At 41.0% G+C, this 19,983-nt stretch overlaps 1 protein-coding gene and 1 long non-coding RNA gene across 3 annotated transcripts in view; one reads left to right on the forward strand and one right to left on the reverse strand.

Annotated features, from left to right (window-relative positions):
- LOC143420802 (uncharacterized) overlaps nucleotides 1-13,852 on the reverse strand; it is an 18,718-nt gene extending 4,866 nt beyond the window's left edge. Inside the window, exons 1-19 of one of the 2 annotated variants that reach the window (XM_076889096.1) lie at nucleotides 13,334-13,852; nucleotides 12,444-12,552; nucleotides 11,991-12,153; nucleotides 10,036-10,228; nucleotides 9,174-9,270; nucleotides 9,024-9,085; nucleotides 8,644-8,758; nucleotides 8,348-8,409; nucleotides 7,577-7,673; nucleotides 7,427-7,488; nucleotides 7,047-7,161; nucleotides 6,751-6,812; nucleotides 5,980-6,076; nucleotides 5,830-5,891; nucleotides 5,450-5,564; nucleotides 5,154-5,215; nucleotides 4,485-4,587; nucleotides 2,691-2,755; nucleotides 1-1,606 (exon numbers count right to left, since the gene is read on the reverse strand). The exon at nucleotides 1-1,606 is cut by the window's left edge and continues 381 nt beyond it. In XM_076889096.1, coding sequence (XP_076745211.1) covers nucleotides 1-1,606; nucleotides 2,691-2,755; nucleotides 4,485-4,587; nucleotides 5,154-5,215; nucleotides 5,450-5,564; nucleotides 5,830-5,891; nucleotides 5,980-6,076; nucleotides 6,751-6,812; nucleotides 7,047-7,161; nucleotides 7,427-7,488; nucleotides 7,577-7,673; nucleotides 8,348-8,409; nucleotides 8,644-8,758; nucleotides 9,024-9,085; nucleotides 9,174-9,270; nucleotides 10,036-10,228; nucleotides 11,991-12,153; nucleotides 12,444-12,546 — 3,241 coding nt within the window. In that variant the 5' untranslated portion in view covers nucleotides 12,547-12,552; nucleotides 13,334-13,852. The remainder of the gene's footprint in view (nucleotides 1,607-2,690; nucleotides 2,756-4,484; nucleotides 4,588-5,153; nucleotides 5,216-5,449; nucleotides 5,565-5,829; nucleotides 5,892-5,979; nucleotides 6,077-6,750; nucleotides 6,813-7,046; nucleotides 7,162-7,426; nucleotides 7,489-7,576; nucleotides 7,674-8,347; nucleotides 8,410-8,643; nucleotides 8,759-9,023; nucleotides 9,086-9,173; nucleotides 9,271-10,035; nucleotides 10,229-11,990; nucleotides 12,154-12,443; nucleotides 12,553-13,333) is intronic. The other variant, XM_076889099.1, reaches the window with a different exon arrangement.
- A 1,033-nt stretch (nucleotides 13,853-14,885) lies between these two features.
- On the forward strand, nucleotides 14,886-16,775 carry LOC143413580 (uncharacterized). The gene is made up of 2 exons (XR_013094185.1): nucleotides 14,886-14,939; nucleotides 15,088-16,775. It is a non-coding gene; the product is annotated as an uncharacterized LOC143413580 (long non-coding RNA).
- The last annotated feature ends 3,208 nt before the right edge of the window (nucleotides 16,776-19,983 follow it).

Here is a 19,983-nt window from a genome sequence, read left to right on the forward strand (position 1 = left end):
TATCGGTCATATCAGAAGTCAGGATCACAGCCACCTTTCGTCCTTTTTTCCCCTTCAGTTCCACTCTGGCAAACTGTTGGCAAAGCCTTTTCTCAACTTCTGTAAGCCCAGAGCTGATGTCATCGTTTAGTTTGGACATGTCACGATCTTCAAAATTTTTGACAGTCATACGTGCTACTTCACCTTCCCTCCTCCTATTGAACAAAATCACTTGACAAAGGATCACCTTTGCTAGTGCTGCATAAGTTCCTGCTGTTGGGTTATCACCTAGTTTCTCCCTAGCTGATTCCACTTGCTGACCAAGATATAACTGCAGCTTCTGAACATCTCTGGTCAGTGGAAGGCTGTCGACCTTGTTGTATTTTGCCTCACTCAGGTTTGATAAGGCTGAATGGGAAACTAATTCAGACCACTTTGTTTCATGAAGTGTGTGAAACCTCCTGATTGAATCGATCGCCTCTTGATCCTCTTCCATGAGAGCACGACACATGATAATATCACTTATTTTTCTGAGAGAATGTCCAAGCTTCAGGGCCAAACTTGGGGCTTTGAATGTGCTGGTTTCAGTATCAAAACCTGAAACTCTCTTGACAGCATTAGTAAGAATAAAGAAGTTGGCTGGTTTTATTGCCTCTTCCATATTATGGATTCTTGTTGTGTGACGCAAAGTCACAAGTAATCTCCCAAGTTCCCTTACTTTCTGTCTTATATACTCATGCTTTGATCTGTCACTTCCATGCTTATTAAAAAGAGACTGAGCCAACTGCATAATATAATGATCATTCCTTATTGCACTAGACACATCATCCTTGTGCATCTTGCCCAGTACTGAGTAGAGTTCACTTGAAATTGGCTGAGACATTGTGGATTGAGTAGATGCTATACCAAAGACTCTATCTTTCAGCTTCTCTTCAGCATTATTCTCTGGTCTTAAAGCACATCTTTTCATATGCCGAGAAACTTCTTTTCTGGATATCATACCCTTACAGTATAAGCAGTACTCGTATGTCTCAGCGCTGCTGCTGCTCTTTTTTGAGATCCTTTTCACTTTAAGACAACCTGATCCTGTGGTTTTAACAGCAGAGTTGTGCTTGAAGTTACCAAGGTTTCGTAACCTTTCAAGATGAACTTTTCTGTCCTTTGATGATTTGGGTAACTGAAGCACCTGGGCGACTTCAGCATTTTCATTTACATGCGTCTCCAGATGACGTGCAAATTTTGTTTGAGGTTTTCCACACACAAAACAAAAATTGACTGTGCTTTTGATTAATTTTGTTGACTTGGTTGGGGATTCATTTTGGCTAATATCCACAGTACTCTTTTCGCTACATGCATCTTTTGTTTTCTGCTGGCATGACTCTGAGCTGTCTGGTTCTTGGTCGGGATGAAGATCATCAGTAGTTTCAAGATCATTCAAAATGTGCTCAAAGTTGTTCTTAACATCCATGGTCTGTTCTTTTTCAGCAAAAGTAACGCATAAATCAGGCATGCTAGCAGCATGGGAGTTTTTTGATGGTCCAGGTAACTCAATAGACAACTCTGTTCCTGAGCTTTCTGAATCTGATGCAGAATTTGGGATGTATTCTTCATCAGATGAGACATCACCCTGTTCGTAGATACAGCATAGATTAAATAACAGAAATAAACATGGGAAGGATAAATGCTAAATTGTTCACGTCACAGAGCTCGGGACGTAAACCAAAGTCTCTAGATGTCTTAAAAGTACTAAGAAATACCTCCTGATTTAAAGAAGAAAATGTGCAGCAGATATGTATTTTGTGCAAGTATTTTGATTCTGCTTGATCAATTTGCAATCTGTGATCGATTCAGTACTTTTTTGATATTTGTCCCATTTCTAATATCCAATTTATATTTTTTGAACAATGACATTAACAAAAAAAACAAACACAAAACAAAAAAAACTAAGACACCAGCCCTAACCTGGTCCCGGAGCCCCTCCCACAATGACCCCCACAGATCAAAATTTGTAAAACCTTTGAGACTAGATTGTATGAAACTGTTTTTTTTTTTGTTTGTTTTTTTTACAAAGGATTATAATAAAATCTAAGTAATATTTTTACAATGTGTTTATTTCTGGCCTCTCTCACATAACTTCTACACTCTATCCAGTCCAAAATCTCTCTGCTTTCAATTCTCTATCTGAGACAACACTTACAAAACTGATTATCCTTATAATTTTGTGATGAAAGAAAAAGGAAGAGCAAGCAACATGTGGCAATCTTCACGAACTGCATCTACGTCAATATTAACTATATTATAATGAAGCCTGCGTAAATTCAACCTGGGAGAAACACCTGCACATCATCTCCATCATCATCATCATCATCTCAACTCCCTTCAGCTGCTCACTCTGGCGCAGCCAATCCGGAGCTCCCTCGCACCTATGCCTCCATTCAGCATCCGGGCATTTAAGCTCTTTCACCCATAGCTCGGCCTCTCAGCGTTTTCGCATCCCTCCACCACCCCTGCACCCCCATGCTTGCCCCCTGCCTCCATACCACCACCAGTGTCCAGACCCCAGGGGAAGACCTCCTACTTCAATCAGCAATGCTTTTATCAACAGTTTTCCCGCCGGGGTCTGACCGCCAAATATTTAATGTTCAATAAAGCATGTCTAATTCTTTCTCCGTATCTGAGTCTTTCCAGGTTGAATTTCACTGTACACTTACGTCGGACATATCCCAGTCTTCTGAAGATGTCTGGAGGCAGATCTTATGCCACACACAACGGCATTCTACAAATACAAAGAAACCACAGCATTAGACAACAACCGATGATTCATTAAGTTATAATTTAAAAAGTAGCGATCCCACACGTCACAAATTATATTCACTAAGACCACTAAATATAAACAAGCATAAAGTGAATTTAAAACCAACGCATAATTCAGAATAAAAAGCAGATTTTTTTTTTAAGTTTAAGACACATTTTAAACTTATGAATATGATATACTGAATCATCCTAATAATAAATTTTTTCATCAGATTTGAGATATAAAACATTGTTATTTTAAAAACAGACTAATTGACAGACAGACAGACAGACATACATACATACATACGATCTAATGAGAAACAGAAAAGCTAAAATGTTTATCCTACATTAATTAATAAGGATTGAGATGAAAAGGACTTCTACTAAAAAGTCATTGAAAATGTGTAGAGACACCATCAAGCATTTGTATTGCAAATTGCCTGATTGATCTATTGGAATAGGTCTGGATTAATCAGACCCAGTACCTTATTGGGCTTCCTATATTGACATTGTAAGAAGTTTGCAAGTTTGATGCAATGTTTACTCAAAGGGTTTATTATCATCAAACATCATCTTCCAAGTTTGTGTGTATATGTGTAATTACAGAATGACAAACAGACTTGAGGGCAGTTTACTTCATACATGTTGATACTCTCTTAAATATAATTAAACATTTGTGCATTTTGCTTTATCTTTATATAACAGATCAAATCAGGAACTGTGGTTTTTGCATTGTAACATCACAAATAAGCTAAATCAGCATTGTCAGTACGCATGCACGACGCGGCCGGGTCAGAGTACACCACTACCCACGATGTAAAGGCTGAATTATACTTCTCCGTCAGATATAGGCTTGGTTCTTTTAATACATCCATGGATATAGGCCTACGGGGAAGTGCTGTGCCAGGGTTGCCAGACGTCAGTGGCCAAACCCCGCACGAGCGTCTCCGGGCACCACAGAGGCTGATGGCTCCGAATATGAGGCTTTGAAAGTGAAAGTTTATTTGCAGCTGTTGATTCATTGTACCAACCTTCCCTCAGCTCTAAGGGATCTGGAATTGTCATCTGACAACTGTCAGTCTCGATCTCGAGCAGAGACTTATATCCAAGGTAGCATAGCCTCCCACTCCTGCTGTTTTGTTAAAACTATAGGGGCTTTTTGTAGTGAAAACGCCCAAGCGAGGGCCACGAATTCTTTCTTTCTCTTCCCAGCAGCACTGTATCCCCGTTTCGTACCAAATTCTTTTAAAACATTGACTTTAGGACGCTCAAAATATTCAATATCGCTATCACACGCGGCAGTGTTTACTGTTTACGATGCACGCTGGGTAGTCGTGACCCTTGACCCGGACCGGCATGCCTTGCGCGCGGTGAGATGCTTATTTAGCTTATATGAGCTTGATGTTGAAAGAGTGAAACAAAGATTTAAAGTTGTAAAGTTCAACAGTCTAATCAACAAAGAGTAAGAGGGCAATATACATTATTACAGTATGTTCTCTGTTCTCTGCCACACTAAGCAGACAAACTCAAATGCATGATATGTGATAGTATCTGCCATTACACTGTGTATCATTGCAATGGTTTGAATTGATAAAACTTTGAAGTGATTTTTTTTATTCTTTACATATGAAAATGTAGACCTGACTCATGGTAACTTATGGTATAGTGAAAAAATGCATTAATTAACACAAGATAAATAATACACTTACGCTTGCATCTTAGACCGTGCCATCTGATAGCTGTCAAAGGTGAATGGCATATCCCGCATTTGTCAAGTTTCACCGATTCAAATACCAGCCTATGAATTGTACACTGGAAAAAATTAAAAACATGAAATGAAACATAAAACATTGTTACCCAAATATTTTATGACGAATTAAAAATAATGTTTGACCATTTTACATATTTTCTACCAATCCTTCAGGAGAGATTGAAAGGGAGATAGGAGTTACTTTTTAGATAAAATAGTGAAGCATATCTATTCAATTCCTGAGATTTGTGAGTTAGAGAGAGGGGAATCTATTTAGATGAAGCAAAAGTAAAATACTAAGAAGCTAAAGTGACTGTGAGTAAAAGGTGCATGTATATGTCTGACACAGAAAAACCCAAGGTTTACAAGGACACTGGCCATCAGCCTCATAATGACATCCGAGCTCAAACTGATGCTTTCACTGTTTCACCTCCAGTGTGTGGCCACTCAGTAAAACACACTTGTTAAGGGGACACTGTGGTTAGAAAAGACCTCCTGTTCTAAATAGAGGACATTTCCACCACCGCTGCCAGATGTTTGCTAAAATACTCAAAATGGAGTTTCATGTAAACACCATAACACTTCTAACCATTGGTCAATTTTAAAACAAAGGTCAATTTCAACTCACCTCACAAGCAGAGTCGTTAGGCACAGCTCTGGATGATTGTGGCACCTCTTTCGATTTGCTCTCTGTACAAGGGAACACAAGGAGATTCAGTGCTTGACTTTCGTTAAGTCAAAAAAAACACATCTACGCATAACGCAATCAATTCACATCCTTGACTGTTACAATTCTACTCAAAATATCCATCAAGACACTATAGAATCATCAGAAATGTCCCAATACTGGCACATTTTTCATGCAGCAAACCTTCAGGCATGTCATGCATTGCCAGAAGTTAACAACATTTACTCAAAACTGACCACTGGTAAGTTCTTCTGAGAACGCTTGGGGTGACAACTCCTGATACTGGACACCAACTTCACCAATTAACTCTTTCAGAGAAGAAGTGCCACGCTGACCTCCAACAGAATGCACCTAAAAAGATGCAAAGATGAACAAGCATCAATGGTACAGTGTCCATCTGATCAAGAGGGACACTCTCAGTCAAACCTTAAAACACCCAAATGATGTTGAGAGGGAAATGCAATGTTAAATGATGACTACCTGTACTTACAATGATTTAAAGACTGCACATGCAGTATAATTGTAATCAATTGATAAACATGATCTTTACAAACCACACTATTTACCAAACTACACATTGATACAATCTTTAGTAAACAGATGAATCCATGCTAACCTCATGCTCAGAGTTGTCTGCTGTAGGTCTAGATGACTGACACTCTGCTCTTAATTCTCTGTCTGTAGAAGAGAACACAAGACATGGAGACATAGTGCTTTGCAAGACCCCAGGGTTTAACAGGTAGTGCTTACTCAAGCAGGGACTCACCTGTGAATGAGTCTGTAGAGATCACATGGTGCTCCACGTCATGGGCAATAGGCTCTGCAACACACTGTTGACCAGAAGGGATGCTTGCGATCTTTAGCTGGGTATGAAAAGTAGAACAAATATTGTAAACATCTGGCAGCTACAGTGGAAATGTATTTAATCCACTACAAGTGGTCTTTTCTAACCAGTGTCCCCTCAACCCGTGTGTTTTTCTGAGTATGCCAAACACTGGAGATGAAACAATGAAAGACTCAGTTTGAGCTCAGATGTCAGGACAGTGTTCTCACATACCTTGAGTTTGTCTGTGTCAGACACACACACATAGTTAAGCATTTTCTGTTTCACCTTCAGTTAAATACAGTTCTAACTCTCACCCTAACTGCAAGGAAACAGAGTGATTAACCCTTACCTAGTTAAGTGAAGCCAAAGTAAGACAATACTAAGAAGCTAAAGTGACTGTGAGTAAAAGGTGCATGTATATGTCTGACACAGAAAAACCCAAGGTTTACAAGGACACTGGCCATCAGCCTCATAATGACATCCGAGCTCAAACTGATGCTTTCACTGTTTCACCTCCAGTGTGTGGCCACTCAGTAAAACACACTTGTTAAGGGGACACTGTGGTTAGAAAAGACCTCCTGTTCTAAATAGAGGACATTTCCACCACCGCTGCCAGATGTTTGCTAAAATACTCAAAATGGAGTTTCATGTAAACACCATAACACTTCTAACCATTGGTCAATTTTAAAACAAAGGTCAATTTCAACTCACCTCACAAGCAGAGTCGTTAGGCACAGCTCTGGATGATTGTGGCACCTCTTTCGATTTGCTCTCTGTACAAGGGAACACAAGGAGATTCAGTGCTTGACTTTCGTTAAGTCAAAAAAAACACATCTACGCATAACGCAATCAATTCACATCCCTGACTGTTACAATTCTACTCAAAATATCCATCAAGACACTATAGAATCATCAGAAATGTCCCAATACTGGCACATTTTTCATGCAGCAAACCTTCAGGCATGTCATGCATTGCCAGAAGTTAACAACATTTACTCAAAACTGACCACTGGTAAGTTCTTCTGAGAACGCTTGGGGTGACAACTCCTGATACTGGACACCAACTTCACCAATTAACTCTTTCAGAGAAGAAGTGCCACGCTGACCTCCAACAGAATGCACCTAAAAAGATGCAAAGATGAACAAGCATCAATGGTACAGTGTCCATCTGATCAAGAGGGACACTCTCAGTCAAACCTTAAAACACCCAAATGATGTTGAGAGGGAAATGCAATGTTAAATGATGACTACCTGTACTTACAATGGTTTAAAGACTGTACATGCAGTATAATTGTAATCAATTGATAAACATGATCTTTACAAACCACACTATTTACCAAACTACACATTGATACAATCTTTAGTAAACAGATGAATCCATGCTAACCTCATGCTCAGAGTTGTCTGCTGTAGGTCTAGATGACTGACACTCTGCTCTTAATTCTCTGTCTGTAGAAGAGAACACAAGACATGGAGACATAGTGCTTTGCAAGACCCCAGGGTTTAACAGGTAGTGCTTACTCAAGCAGGGACTCACCTGTGAATGAGTCTGTAGAGATCACATGGTGCTCCACGTCATGGGCAATAGGCTCTGCAACACACTGTTGACCAGAAGGGATGCTTGCGATCTTTAGCTGGGTATGAAAAGTAGAACAAATATTGTAAACATCTGGCAGCTACAGTGGAAATGTATTTAATCCACTACAAGTGGTCTTTTCTAACCAGTGTCCCCTCAACCCGTGTGTTTTTCTGAGTATGCCAAACACTGGAGATGAAACAGTGAAAGACTCAGTTTGAGCTCAGATGTCAGGACAGTGTTCTCACATACCTTGAGTTTGTCTGTGTCAGACACACACACATAGTTAAGCATTTTCTGTTTCACCTTCAGTTAAATACAGTTCTAACTCTCACCCTAACTGCAAGGAAACAGAGTGATTAACCCTTACCTAGTTAAGTGAAGCCAAAGTAAGACAATACTAAGAAGCTAAAGTGACTGTGAGTAAAAGGTGCATGTATATGTCTGACACAGAAAAACCCAAGGTTTACAAGGACACTGGCCATCAGCCTCATAATGACATCCGAGCTCAAACTGATGCTTTCACTGTTTCACCTCCAGTGTGTGGCCACTCAGTAAAACACACTTGTTAAGGGGACACTGTGGTTAGAAAAGACCTCCTGTTCTAAATAGAGGACATTTCCACCACCGCTGCCAGATGTTTGCTAAAATACTCAAAATGGAGTTTCATGTAAACACCATAACACTTCTAACCATTGGTCAATTTTAAAACAAAGGTCAATTTCAACTCACCTCACAAGCAGAGTCGTTAGGCACAGCTCTGGATGATTGTGGCACCTCTTTCGATTTGCTCTCTGTACAAGGGAACACAAGGAGATTCAGTGCTTGACTTTCGTTAAGTCAAAAAAAACACATCTACGCATAACGCAATCAATTCACATCCTTGACTGTTACAATTCTACTCAAAATATCCATCAAGACACTATAGAATCATCAGAAATGTCCCAATACTGGCACATTTTTCATGCAGCAAACCTTCAGGCATGTCATGCATTGCCAGAAGTTAACAACATTTACTCAAAACTGACCACTGGTAAGTTCTTCTGAGAACGCTTGGGGTGACAACTCCTGATACTGGACACCAACTTCACCAATTAACTCTTTCAGAGAAGAAGTGCCACGCTGACCTCCAACAGAATGCACCTAAAAAGATGCAAAGATGAACAAGCATCAATGGTACAGTGTCCATCTGATCAAGAGGGACACTCTCAGTCAAACCTTAAAACACCCAAATGATGTTGAGAGGGAAATGCAATGTTAAATGATGACTACCTGTACTTACAATGATTTAAAGACTGCACATGCAGTATAATTGTAATCAATTGATAAACATGATCTTTACAAACCACACTATTTACCAAACTACACATTGATACAATCTTTAGTAAACAGATGAATCCATGCTAACCTCATGCTCAGAGTTGTCTGCTGTAGGTCTAGATGACTGACACTCTGCTCTTAATTCTCTGTCTGTAGAAGAGAACACAAGACATGGAGGCATAGTGCTTTGCAAGACCCCAGGGTTTAACAGGTAGTGCTTACTCAAGCAGGGACTCACCTGTGAATGAGTCTGTAGAGATCACATGGTGCTCCACGTCATGGGCAATAGGCTCTGCAACACACTGTTGACCAGAAGGGATGCTTGCGATCTTTAGCTGGGTATGAAAAGTAGAACAAATATTGTAAACATCTGGCAGCTACAGTGGAAATGTATTTAATCCACTACAAGTGGTCTTTTCTAACCAGTGTCCCCTCAACCCGTGTGTTTTTCTGAGTATGCCAAACACTGGAGATGAAACAATGAAAGACTCAGTTTGAGCTCAGATGTCAGGACAGTGTTCTCACATACCTTGAGTTTGTCTGTGTCAGACACACACACATAGTTAAGCATTTTCTGTTTCACCTTCAGTTAAATACAGTTCTAACTCTCACCCTAACTGCAAGGAAACAGAGTGATTAACCCTTACCTAGTTAAGTGAAGCCAAAGTAAGACAATACTAAGAAGCTAAAGTGACTGTGAGTAAAAGGTGCATGTATATGTCTGACACAGAAAAACCCAAGGTTTACAAGGACACTGGCCATCAGCCTCATAATGACATCTGAGCTCAAACTGATGCTTTCACTGTTTCACCTCCAGTGTGTGGCCACTCAGTAAAACACACTTGTGGAGGGGACACAAAACAGATAAGCTTGCAATCATCACTTGGGAAAGTCATACAAATTCAAGATTTAGTTAAACCAGATTGAATACCACCAAGAGGACATTTAAATATTGTGACTAGGGCTGAAACAACTAATCGATTAATCGACAACTAATCGATTATTGAAATAATCGTTAGTTGCAGCCCTAATTGTGACATCTAGATATGTAGGTTTTAAACAACAATTCATAGGGGGAAATTTTTTTTTAAATGACCCACCTTTTTCCGCCAGGGCCATTCTTTCCCACCATAGTCATAAGTAATTTCACTTCCTGCCGCAATTTCCTTCAGTGCAAAAAGGCAGAGATGTGGCTTCCCTTCTGCTTCAATCAACTTCATTCTGCAATTTGGTGTCCTGTGTTCATCGTTTACTAGTCGCCCAAATGACCCATCTTCAAGTGCTCCATCAATACTGCAAATTTGGAAACATACATTAAACAAACATTTATAGTGACACGCCTATGAACTATACTATAATTTTTAAGCACCAACACAAACACAACATCCAATACAAGTTTAGTTGTTAAATGCATAGTTGATAAGTTAAAGAGGGTCCATCAGTCAAGGACGCGTTGCTTTCTGACTGAGATAAGTGTTTGCGCTTCTACTTGTGCTTAGAGCTTAAACGTGGTTTTGTTGTACTGTCGCGCTGACCTTGTAGGTGTAGGTGTGGCTGTGGCTGTTACTCTTCTCTTCCTCCTCTTGCCCACTACCTGCTCTGTGCTGCTGCTTGCGCGTGGCCGCTGATTAGACCTTGTGCAATCTACAGCTAAGCGCAGCCTGGTGCGCACTGCTCCGCCAGGTGAGTTGAATTAGAGCAATCAAGGGCGGGCGTGCCTAGTAGACTTAAAATGCATGCAGCAGTCATTTGACCCGAGCGTGACATGCTGAGAGGACAGCAAACCAAGCACAATCCACTTTGAGGAAGACTTTGAGTTAGACGGGCTATCGGTAAGCTTGGACTCATATTTGCTGCTTATGTTTGGGAACTATGGAAGCTCAATTGTGGAAATGTATTTATGCTTTGGGAAATAGTTACTGCATTTAAGTTTAAAAAATTATATTGATATTAAAATAAATGTTTAAGTTTGAATAAACTGTTTATGTAGATAGTGTTTCCCACACTTATGTTAATTAATACTAAAAGCAATTACCCCAAATCCTTGGTTAAATCTTAAAACTAGTGTAAATATGTTTGGTTTAATTTAAGGAAAATAATTCTTTGTAAAAGAAAATCCTTGGTTAAAGTCTTTATTAAAATATTTGTAAACTCTAAAATGTATACTTTAAAAATGTAATTGTTACAGAAAGTGTAAAAAATGCAAGGTAGACCAGTTTATTTCATCTTTGTTGTTTGAAATTACTCACCTCTGATTCAAAAACTAATGAATGTAAAACTAAAACTAGGATAAATGATAGTTTAGACAAAAGTGGCTTTACTGAAGTGTATATTTTTGTTATTTCATTTGTCTTCTGTATAATGCATTTAATTTATCTGAATGATTAATGAAATGTTCTTTATTTTTTGTGTTGAAAGGTTTTTCACCTATCCATCAAGCCATCCATCTACCTACCTCACAGACAGAGAACACTTGACATGTACTATTTTGGCATTGTACATATTATACAGTAGTTTTGGACACAGTATAACAGTGCACGAGTCTCCGTGTCCACATGTGCCAAATGCGCACAGACACAGGGCCGCTCATTCAGCCCTGGCCATTTGAATTTTCTCTTATTATTTTCTCTTATTATTTTCTCTATCTCTATATTTTAAATCTTCACAGCAGCGTGAGCACACTGTCTTAGCTGTAAAATGTAGGCTTATATTATTACCCCTCTAACCCCGTACATTACGCCCGTGAGTGTGTATTAGAGAAGGCACACACAGGCTGAATACGGGGACTAACGGGCCCTCAGCATATGTGGGAGTCCCGTCAGTCCCCAGTACTGCGAGTTCCCGGGGACCACAGGGTCACCGGGAAATGACGGAGCCTCAGTAAGAATGAGATCCTGCTATTCCACGGGTCCGTCACTCCCCCTTCTATAGATTCTGGGGACTGACGGGGCCGGGTACTAGAGGTAAGGACTCGTTAAAGAGCAATATGAGATGTTTGCTTCAGAAATCCTGACCTTGCAATAGAAATGTAAACATTCAGTCATTTTGAATTTACCACAAAGTCTTCTGCTTCCATATGAATTCAAACATGAAGACTGAACATGCGCTGGGGTACAGGTTACGTCTGTGTTCAGCTTCAGTTGCATCAATAAGCTCCCCTCTATACTCGACCACGAAGTCTCCTTGTTTGAAATTGGCTAAAGTGAAGATGCCACGACCTGAAGACACAACCATATTAGAGACACAGGCGTGGCAGCACTGCAAATAATCAATTCATTAAATATGTATATCTGTAAATTGCAAGTATGCAATGTTGTGCTTTTTTTCAATTCTACATATATAATAAAGAAAACATGTCCAAGTGCAGAAAACATAAATAGCCAGGCTCGCTAATAACTAAATTATTATTAAAATACCTTTAATTTTAATTTATATTGATGTTTGTACAGGTCACCACTGGTGATGCGTAACCCCTCAGTCTAGCCTGCAGTGTGTCAAAGTCACTCACCTTTAACTGAATTAATAAATTTGATTTCTAACATTGAATTCTTGTCTCTTCTTGCAAGGATGTGATTAATGGCATCCTGAAGGGGAGTGGTTCTCCGTGACATGATTTGCTAAGGAAATCAAGATAAAAATGTAAACAACATCAAAACTTCAAGCCTTTATGCTTACAAGGGCATTAGTAAAGCTGAATGAGAAGCACCCCCCCCCCCCCCCCCCATGTTAGCGTATTATTAGTTTAAGGTTATTTTAGTTTGGTGATGAGTGCTGGAGGGATTCTGATTAACAGATAAATGGATGGGGGCGAGGCTGTATTTGTGCAGATTAACTTGACTGTGTTCCACCTGTGTTGATTAAGTCAAGTTTCTGACATGCTCCACCCAATTTTTCTTATTTCACTAATAGCATGAATACTGAAACTGTTTCAATTGAGTTCTATGCTTTCATTACATTCACATAACAGACACAGACAAGGCTGATGTCTGAGTTGTTTTAACAGAAAGCATGCACTTGCAGATATTAAAGATACTTAAATGTCCTAATTTAACTAAAGCCTAACTCTGACTTAGCCTAAACCTGTCTGTCAAACTAAGCTTTAGATCTCTCAGGAATCATGTGCTTCATCAACACAACTATAAGAGCAAAACAAATGTTGTTGTTTTTTTTACAATATTTTATAAACAAATGTGTGCAGAGTGACACCAATACTGTCTCAATTTAATTTCATAAATCTACAAGAGTTTATTTGTATTTGCCTTCCAATGTTTCCTTGGTATTTGGGCAAAGATCATCTAATAGCAGTAGCAGCCATTTTACATTAAACAAGTGATCTTGTCGTGAAAAAGGCCTTCTTTCAAACTCAGTGAAACATCACACACTTGTGTAATTTCTTACCTTGAAACAAGTGATGAGATTAGGCCAGGGTAAAAATAACCCTGGGACAGTCCGGGAATCCCCGCCCCGCGTGTTGCTGTGACCTCCGTGAACCGTTCCGCGTGCTCCGGCCCGCTCCGCCGTCCTCACCTCGTTGTGGTCCGGTCCCCGCGGTGCGCTCTCCGCCGTATGCTTTCCACCGTACCTCGTCGTTCCCTCACCTGCCGCCTCACCACGGCTGTGCCTACTCTGAAGCACTGTGTCTGTCAGAACGCCCGTCTTTTAAAAGTTTTATAATTACCTTCTTACCTTTTCTCCAAAGCGTGTCAAAACTCTGCCAAAATTGATGGATGAATAAGAAGCGCCCAATCAGTCAGTCTAAATCATTGATGTAAATATCAATGGTCTAAATGGGTAATGTTAAAATGCGCATGCGCAGCTTCCAATTTCGCGCCATGTGTATAATGTCCCGCGCTCGTGTATAATTTCCCGCGCTTGTGTGTGCGGCATGCAGGGACAACTCCAACCGACAGGGGGCAGTGGCGGACACACAAATATACAACATATGTCAAGTTTTTGGTTTACAAAGACTTTTGAGAAAAACACTTTTTGGGTATTAAAACATGCCCAGAAACCATTTTAAAAGGTCAATTTTATGAGGACAGCAAAATGTCCTCCTGTAACAGAGGGTCCTCATAGCTCTTTGATTTGTCTTGAAAATTGTCCTCCTAAAACGAAAAACAAACACACACAGACACACACACACACACACACAGACACAGACACAGACACACACGCGCACACACACACACACACACACACACACACACACACACACACACACACACTATGCACAGACTGGTACTCTTTGTTCATACCTGTGTAAGACGTCATAATGAACTTGTGCATATTCATGTAAGCTCAATAAAGAGCAGTGTTACGAGGGAGCAGACGAGAGCGACTGAGGTCAAGTGAAGGAACGGCGCTGTCACAGTTCTCTCCCTCATCAATTGTCTGGTTCCAGCGGTGGGTCTGTGCTAGACGACCCATCACCAGCTTTTTCCACTGGTTACCAGTACGTGGTAGAATCCACTTCCAGATCTGGTTGTCTTTAAATCTGTGAATGGATTGGCTCCATCTTATCTCTCTTTAACAAAAGAATCCAAGTGGAGCCCTCAGGTCTGCAGATAAGCAGCTTCTGACCAGAACTAGACGTAAAAACAGAGGTGAGCTTTATCGATGGCTGCAGCCAAACTCTGGAACAGTCGCCCTTCACATCAGGTCGTCACCAACACTGGACATTTTTAAAAGCCGGTTGGAAACACATTTGTACTCTGTAGCTTTCAATCCTGACCAGTCTTTATAGTCATTACTGTGTATGTTTCCTATTTTCTCTCTACTCTGTGCAGCACTTTGGCTCAAGCTGTTTTTAAATGTGCTGATAAATAAATGTAGATTTCTTTGAATAAAACAGTGGAGCCGAGCTTTGAGCTCAGTGTGTAACAGTGTGTGTGTGAGAGCCATGTAATGTCCATGTGTGCATGCTGACTGTGCTGCTCTGACCCCCCTCCTCCTTTCAGGGTGGAGCCTGCTGGAGTCCGATGGTTGAGACCAGGTCTGAGGAAGTGTAAGTGTGTTTTTAATGGGATTCATGAAAACAAAGCAGCACACATTCAACCATCTTCATCATGTCAGGAGTCATCATCAAAGTGTCAATCAATGAACAGATGATGGATCAATAACTGCAGCTGGATTGTGTTTGTTCTCTCCATCAGATTCCTGTCAACTCACAATCGACACAAACACAGTGAACACAAAGCTCCAACTGTCTGACAACAACAGGAAGGTGACACGTGTGGAGGAGGTTCAGTCATATCCTGATCATCCAGACAGATTTGATGATTATCAGCTGCTGTGTAGAAATGGTCTGACTGGTCGCTGTTACTGGGAGGTCGAGTGGAGAGGAAGAGTTGATATATCAGTGAGTTACAGAAGCATCAGAAGGAAAGGAGGCAGTTATGACTGTGTGTTTGGAAACAATGATCAGTCCTGGAGTCTGGAGTGCACTGATGATGGTCCTCGTTATGTCTGTCACAATAACAGCTACACATCCATCTCCTCCTCCTCCTCCTCCTCCTCTGTCTCTAACAGAGCAGCAGTGTATGTGGACTGTCCTGCTGGCACTCTGTCCTTCTACAGAGTGTCCTCTGACACTCTGATCCACCTCCACACCTTCAACACCACATTCACTCAAACTCTTTATCCTGGGTTTAGAGTCTGGTCTCCTGGTTCCTCAGTGTCCCTGTGCTGAGTGGAGTGTAAAGAGTGTCTCCTGTTACAGAAACACTCTGACTGTTGAACAGATAGTTCAGTCTGTACATGTCTGTCTCTTTCACTCACAAACACGTTTTCAGATTCATGGATTCAATCAGTTGATGTTTGAAACTCTTCTAAATGATTCCTTGTAAACTTCTTCCTCTTCAGTCACAAACAAACAGGAAGTGATGTCACATGTGTTCCTGTCCACACAGCAGAATGAGTCTATTGCTGACAGTGATGTACAAACAGAGTGAGCATTTCTGAGGCCCAAAATAAACTGAGTAGTTCACTGAATGAACAATGGACTGTGAGCTCAGTTCCTTCATCATTAGTATGGATTATATATGTATATGTATTATATTAGTATCATATATATCAGGTGCTGCTGCTTTCAGTCATTGTGCAAATGTGCTGTTTGTAAGCTTGTAAAGCTGCAGTCAGCTGAGACTGAAGAAGTCACCTGATCAGTGAGCAAACGTTTCTGAAAACGTCCAGATGAACAGAATCAACCTTTTGGGATCAGCCAGCAATGCAGCATCATTGTTGTTCAGCTTCAGAGGTTTGCAGGAATGAACTGATGACCAGAAACAGCTGCAAAGTCCAAGAAAATACCAGCTGGAGTTCAGCTGCATTTGAAGAAGTCAAAGAAAAGTAAGGATGGCAAAGGGCGACGTTTTCTTCCAAAGAGCTGCAAACATGGTCGACGCCTCATTAGAAGAATCATCTGGACATTTGTGAGGAACTCTAACCAAGAAAGCAACGTCACACAGATCCAACAGACAGTTTCCATGACTGCAAGTGTTGAGTGGAAAAATGCTACATTGCATTATTGCATCCTCTCACCACAGGAGGCGCTGTTGGCACCACTGATTGCTGATCAGCTGTTCTCTGATGATCTGATTGATACTGTGAATAACGGGACTCACTGAACTCTGTGACACAGTGAAGATTACAGAGTTTAACTTCACCCTTTAAGACTGACCACAGAACCAAGTCCGCCAGAGCTTTTGTTATATTTTTACATGCTGTGGAGCCATTTGTGGGAGCATTTCAAGTTGCTATACATCAATACAACTGTTATAGCCCTAATTTTAATAATATGTATGCATTAAGTCCATAGTAACTACATAAACTGCAAAAACAACCTCTGCTCATCCATCTCTGTGAGTATCAGGATACATTTGGTTCATAATACACAGAAAAATCAGAGTTATTACCTGTAATAAATGTGAAAGATTCCTGCAGTGATAACCAGGCAGGACTGAAACACATCCAAGCTGTCACCACGGTAACAGCACCGCCCATCCACAGGTGAGGGGAGGAGCAAAAAGAGGGACTTTGACCATTTTATACTAAAAACACTCAACTAATGTTTCTAATATGAAACAAATAAGCCCACATTAATGTGAGCGTTTATTAAATAATAATAATGATGATTTCCTCCTGATCTCATTTCCACAGCAGAGAAAACTGTGGTGTATATTGAGGTGGAGGGTGTGGTCTGTGGCTCAGGTGTAGAGTGAGGGTGGGGTGCACCACAGCAGCATGCTGGGACTGCTGAGGGTGGAGGAGGGAGTGATGATGACATCAGAGCTGCAGCACAGAGACCAGTGAACACACAGTCTGTTCATCTTTGCATAGATACAATATACAGCACAATATTGAATGACAGACACGCTGTGGGAGCTTCCACAGATACACTGACGTCAGCATCCAGAGTCCTCCTGCTGCTCCCCCCTCAGAGCCCCGTGATCAGCACCAACACATTCAGTTAGATGACAGAGTCCAGCTGCAGCTAGAATCAGCTCCCCTCTGTGAACAACAGCACAGCGTCAGTGTTTCACACTCAGTGAAAGGAGGAAACAGCAGAAGAACACCATGTGTGCTACGTTTCCCAGGACACACTACAAACTGCACAAATACAGAGCAGCACGTGGAAGGACCTGGAGCTGCATTTACAGAGCTGCAGACAGCGTGATGTCCTGTATGGACAGGTGGAAGGAACCAAGTCCTCAGCTGGAACACTCGTGTTTGTCCACAGACAGGAAACACAGCAGGAAACTTCCTCACAGAAGTGCAGCTCATGGATAACACACTTCCTGTCAGTCAGAATGAGGCTGCAGCCAAACACAGAAAGGTGTTTTTGTCCAGATGAGCCCAGAGAAGAAACACGAGTGTTCACAGACATCAGAAGCTCAGAGAGGTGAAACATGAGGTTGGAGTCCTCGTCAGCATCCAGAAGAGCTGCTGTGAAACCCTGAGTACTCATGACAGACTCTGATGGCACAAACACATCATGATTCAAACAGAAAGACAAACATGGAGCTCCTGATCCTCCTGCATGAGAACAAGCTGACATGAGCGCTGTGTCTGAGAGTGTCTCCCTGTCACAGTGACAATAACACAGCTGCTGCTCACAGTCATTAAACTGACCTGAGGTCAGCTGTGCTCCTTACATATGAACCATGTGACCTCACATCAGTGCTGTGGATGACTGTAGTCATAGAAGAGTAGAGCTGTAGCAGGTGGTGTGAGGAGGAGGTGGTGTATTCTAGTTAACGCAGTACTGAAACACTCCAGCAGAGGGCGCTGTTAAGTCCTTATTGTAACACAGTTACTGTGTGCAGTTAGACTTCATACATAATCTGCACTTATTTCCATCAGACATGCTGTCAGTAAATGATTGGTTTCTATTGATTCTACTTCCTGTTGACTCGTTTGATGACAGTGAAACAATCACAGCTGATTGTGTGATGATGTAAACTGTCACTGTTACATTCAGTGTGTGTGACATAATGTTAGTGCAGGCTGATAACAGCCTGGTTCTGTTAGAAACACATGAACGTGTCCATAGATCAGTGTGTGTTTAACATGAGAGCTTCAGCCCTGCTGATGTGTTAAATAAAGACATGCAGGAAAACTGATGAGACTCTGAAATAACTCTTTATATTTATAATGTAACTCTGCATCAAAAGAACAACAAAGGATCCCAGACAGGTTTCTGTGAACAAAGACCATTCTGATGTTTCTGTGTTTCTAACACTTTGACATTATTAGTAAACAGACTGCAGTGAGCAGCATTTATAAAGAGCTTCTATATAAAGATATGACAGCTGTTTGACAAGTTTATCACTCTGTGTTTGGACCTGATCAGTCCAGCTGTTTACTTGAAACATGTTCATTTACCTGTTCTGTTATATTCATGTTCTTGTCTCTGTTGAAAACACATTTTAATGTCCCTCAGATTTTTCTCCCAGATGAATAAATATAAAAATGACACAAACTGACTGCAGCTACTTTTTGTCCTTTCTGTCAAAAACCTTCATGTGACTCATGAGAGACACGTTTCAGCTGTTTGTGACAGATCAGAGGCCAACAAGTCATTTATAACACTTTCCATCATTGTTTAAAGTTCTCAGTCTTTCTGTGTTGCTGCGTATAGGATCTCCCAGCATCATCACTGTGCTGTCCAATCATTGTGTGCGAGGTTACCCTTATAGTGCGATGTGTGTTTGCACAAAGAGAAGCATGTGTGTCAAATATAAATAAGCACAGAACAGAAACAGCTGCTCGTTTCTTCTGTTTAGAGTCAAGTTAGTGTTTTGTGTCTTTGTTTGAGGCCTGATGTCGAGCAGAGGTGTGTGTAACTGCACTGGTCTGTTATATGTGTGAAGTGTGTGCTTCTCTTCAGCATCATCTTTGTCACTGCTGATTCCTTTGTGTCATCATGTGTTGAGAAGAGAGAACAGTTATAACGGAGGAGCAAAAGGAAGCCCTGAAATCTGCATCAACAAGGAAGTGTTGGCTCACCAGTGATCCCAGCAGAGCCACTGGTTTGGCTCCAGTTGTTCTAGATTCAATGATGTTGTTGCTACAGATACATGTCAGCATCTTTATTGAATTTTATATGAAGCAGAAATGGTGTCATTAGGAGAAGAAGAGGAGAACAAGTCCGGCGAGGAGGCAGCAGCTCTTAAAGATGAAACAGCAGCTCAGCCCTGAGCTCAGAGAGCTGCACATGAAAAAGCTCCTCAAGCAGATCCTGTCAGAGGTTTGTCATCAACAGGAGGAACTGTTCACATCATAGGATGAAGATGCTGTCAGCTGGATGAAGAAGGTTATTTAATGCAAACGTTCACACTGAAGTCAAACTGTTGTCGTGTTGAACAGATTCATGTACTGATCGTCTCCAGAATGTTAGAAGAGCTTCAATGAATCATTAGAAACAACTTACAGCTGCACAGCTGTGTCAAACACATCTGTGTGTCATTGTGGGATTGTTGTGTTTCTACATGTGACACACGTCTAAAACATGCACACAATCTGAACACAAACAGGGACTCATGTGTTCC

This window comes from Maylandia zebra, linkage group LG2 (genome assembly GCF_041146795.1).
Source record: "Maylandia zebra isolate NMK-2024a linkage group LG2, Mzebra_GT3a, whole genome shotgun sequence".
Classification (NCBI taxonomy): Eukaryota; Metazoa; Chordata; class Actinopteri; order Cichliformes; family Cichlidae; genus Maylandia; species Maylandia zebra.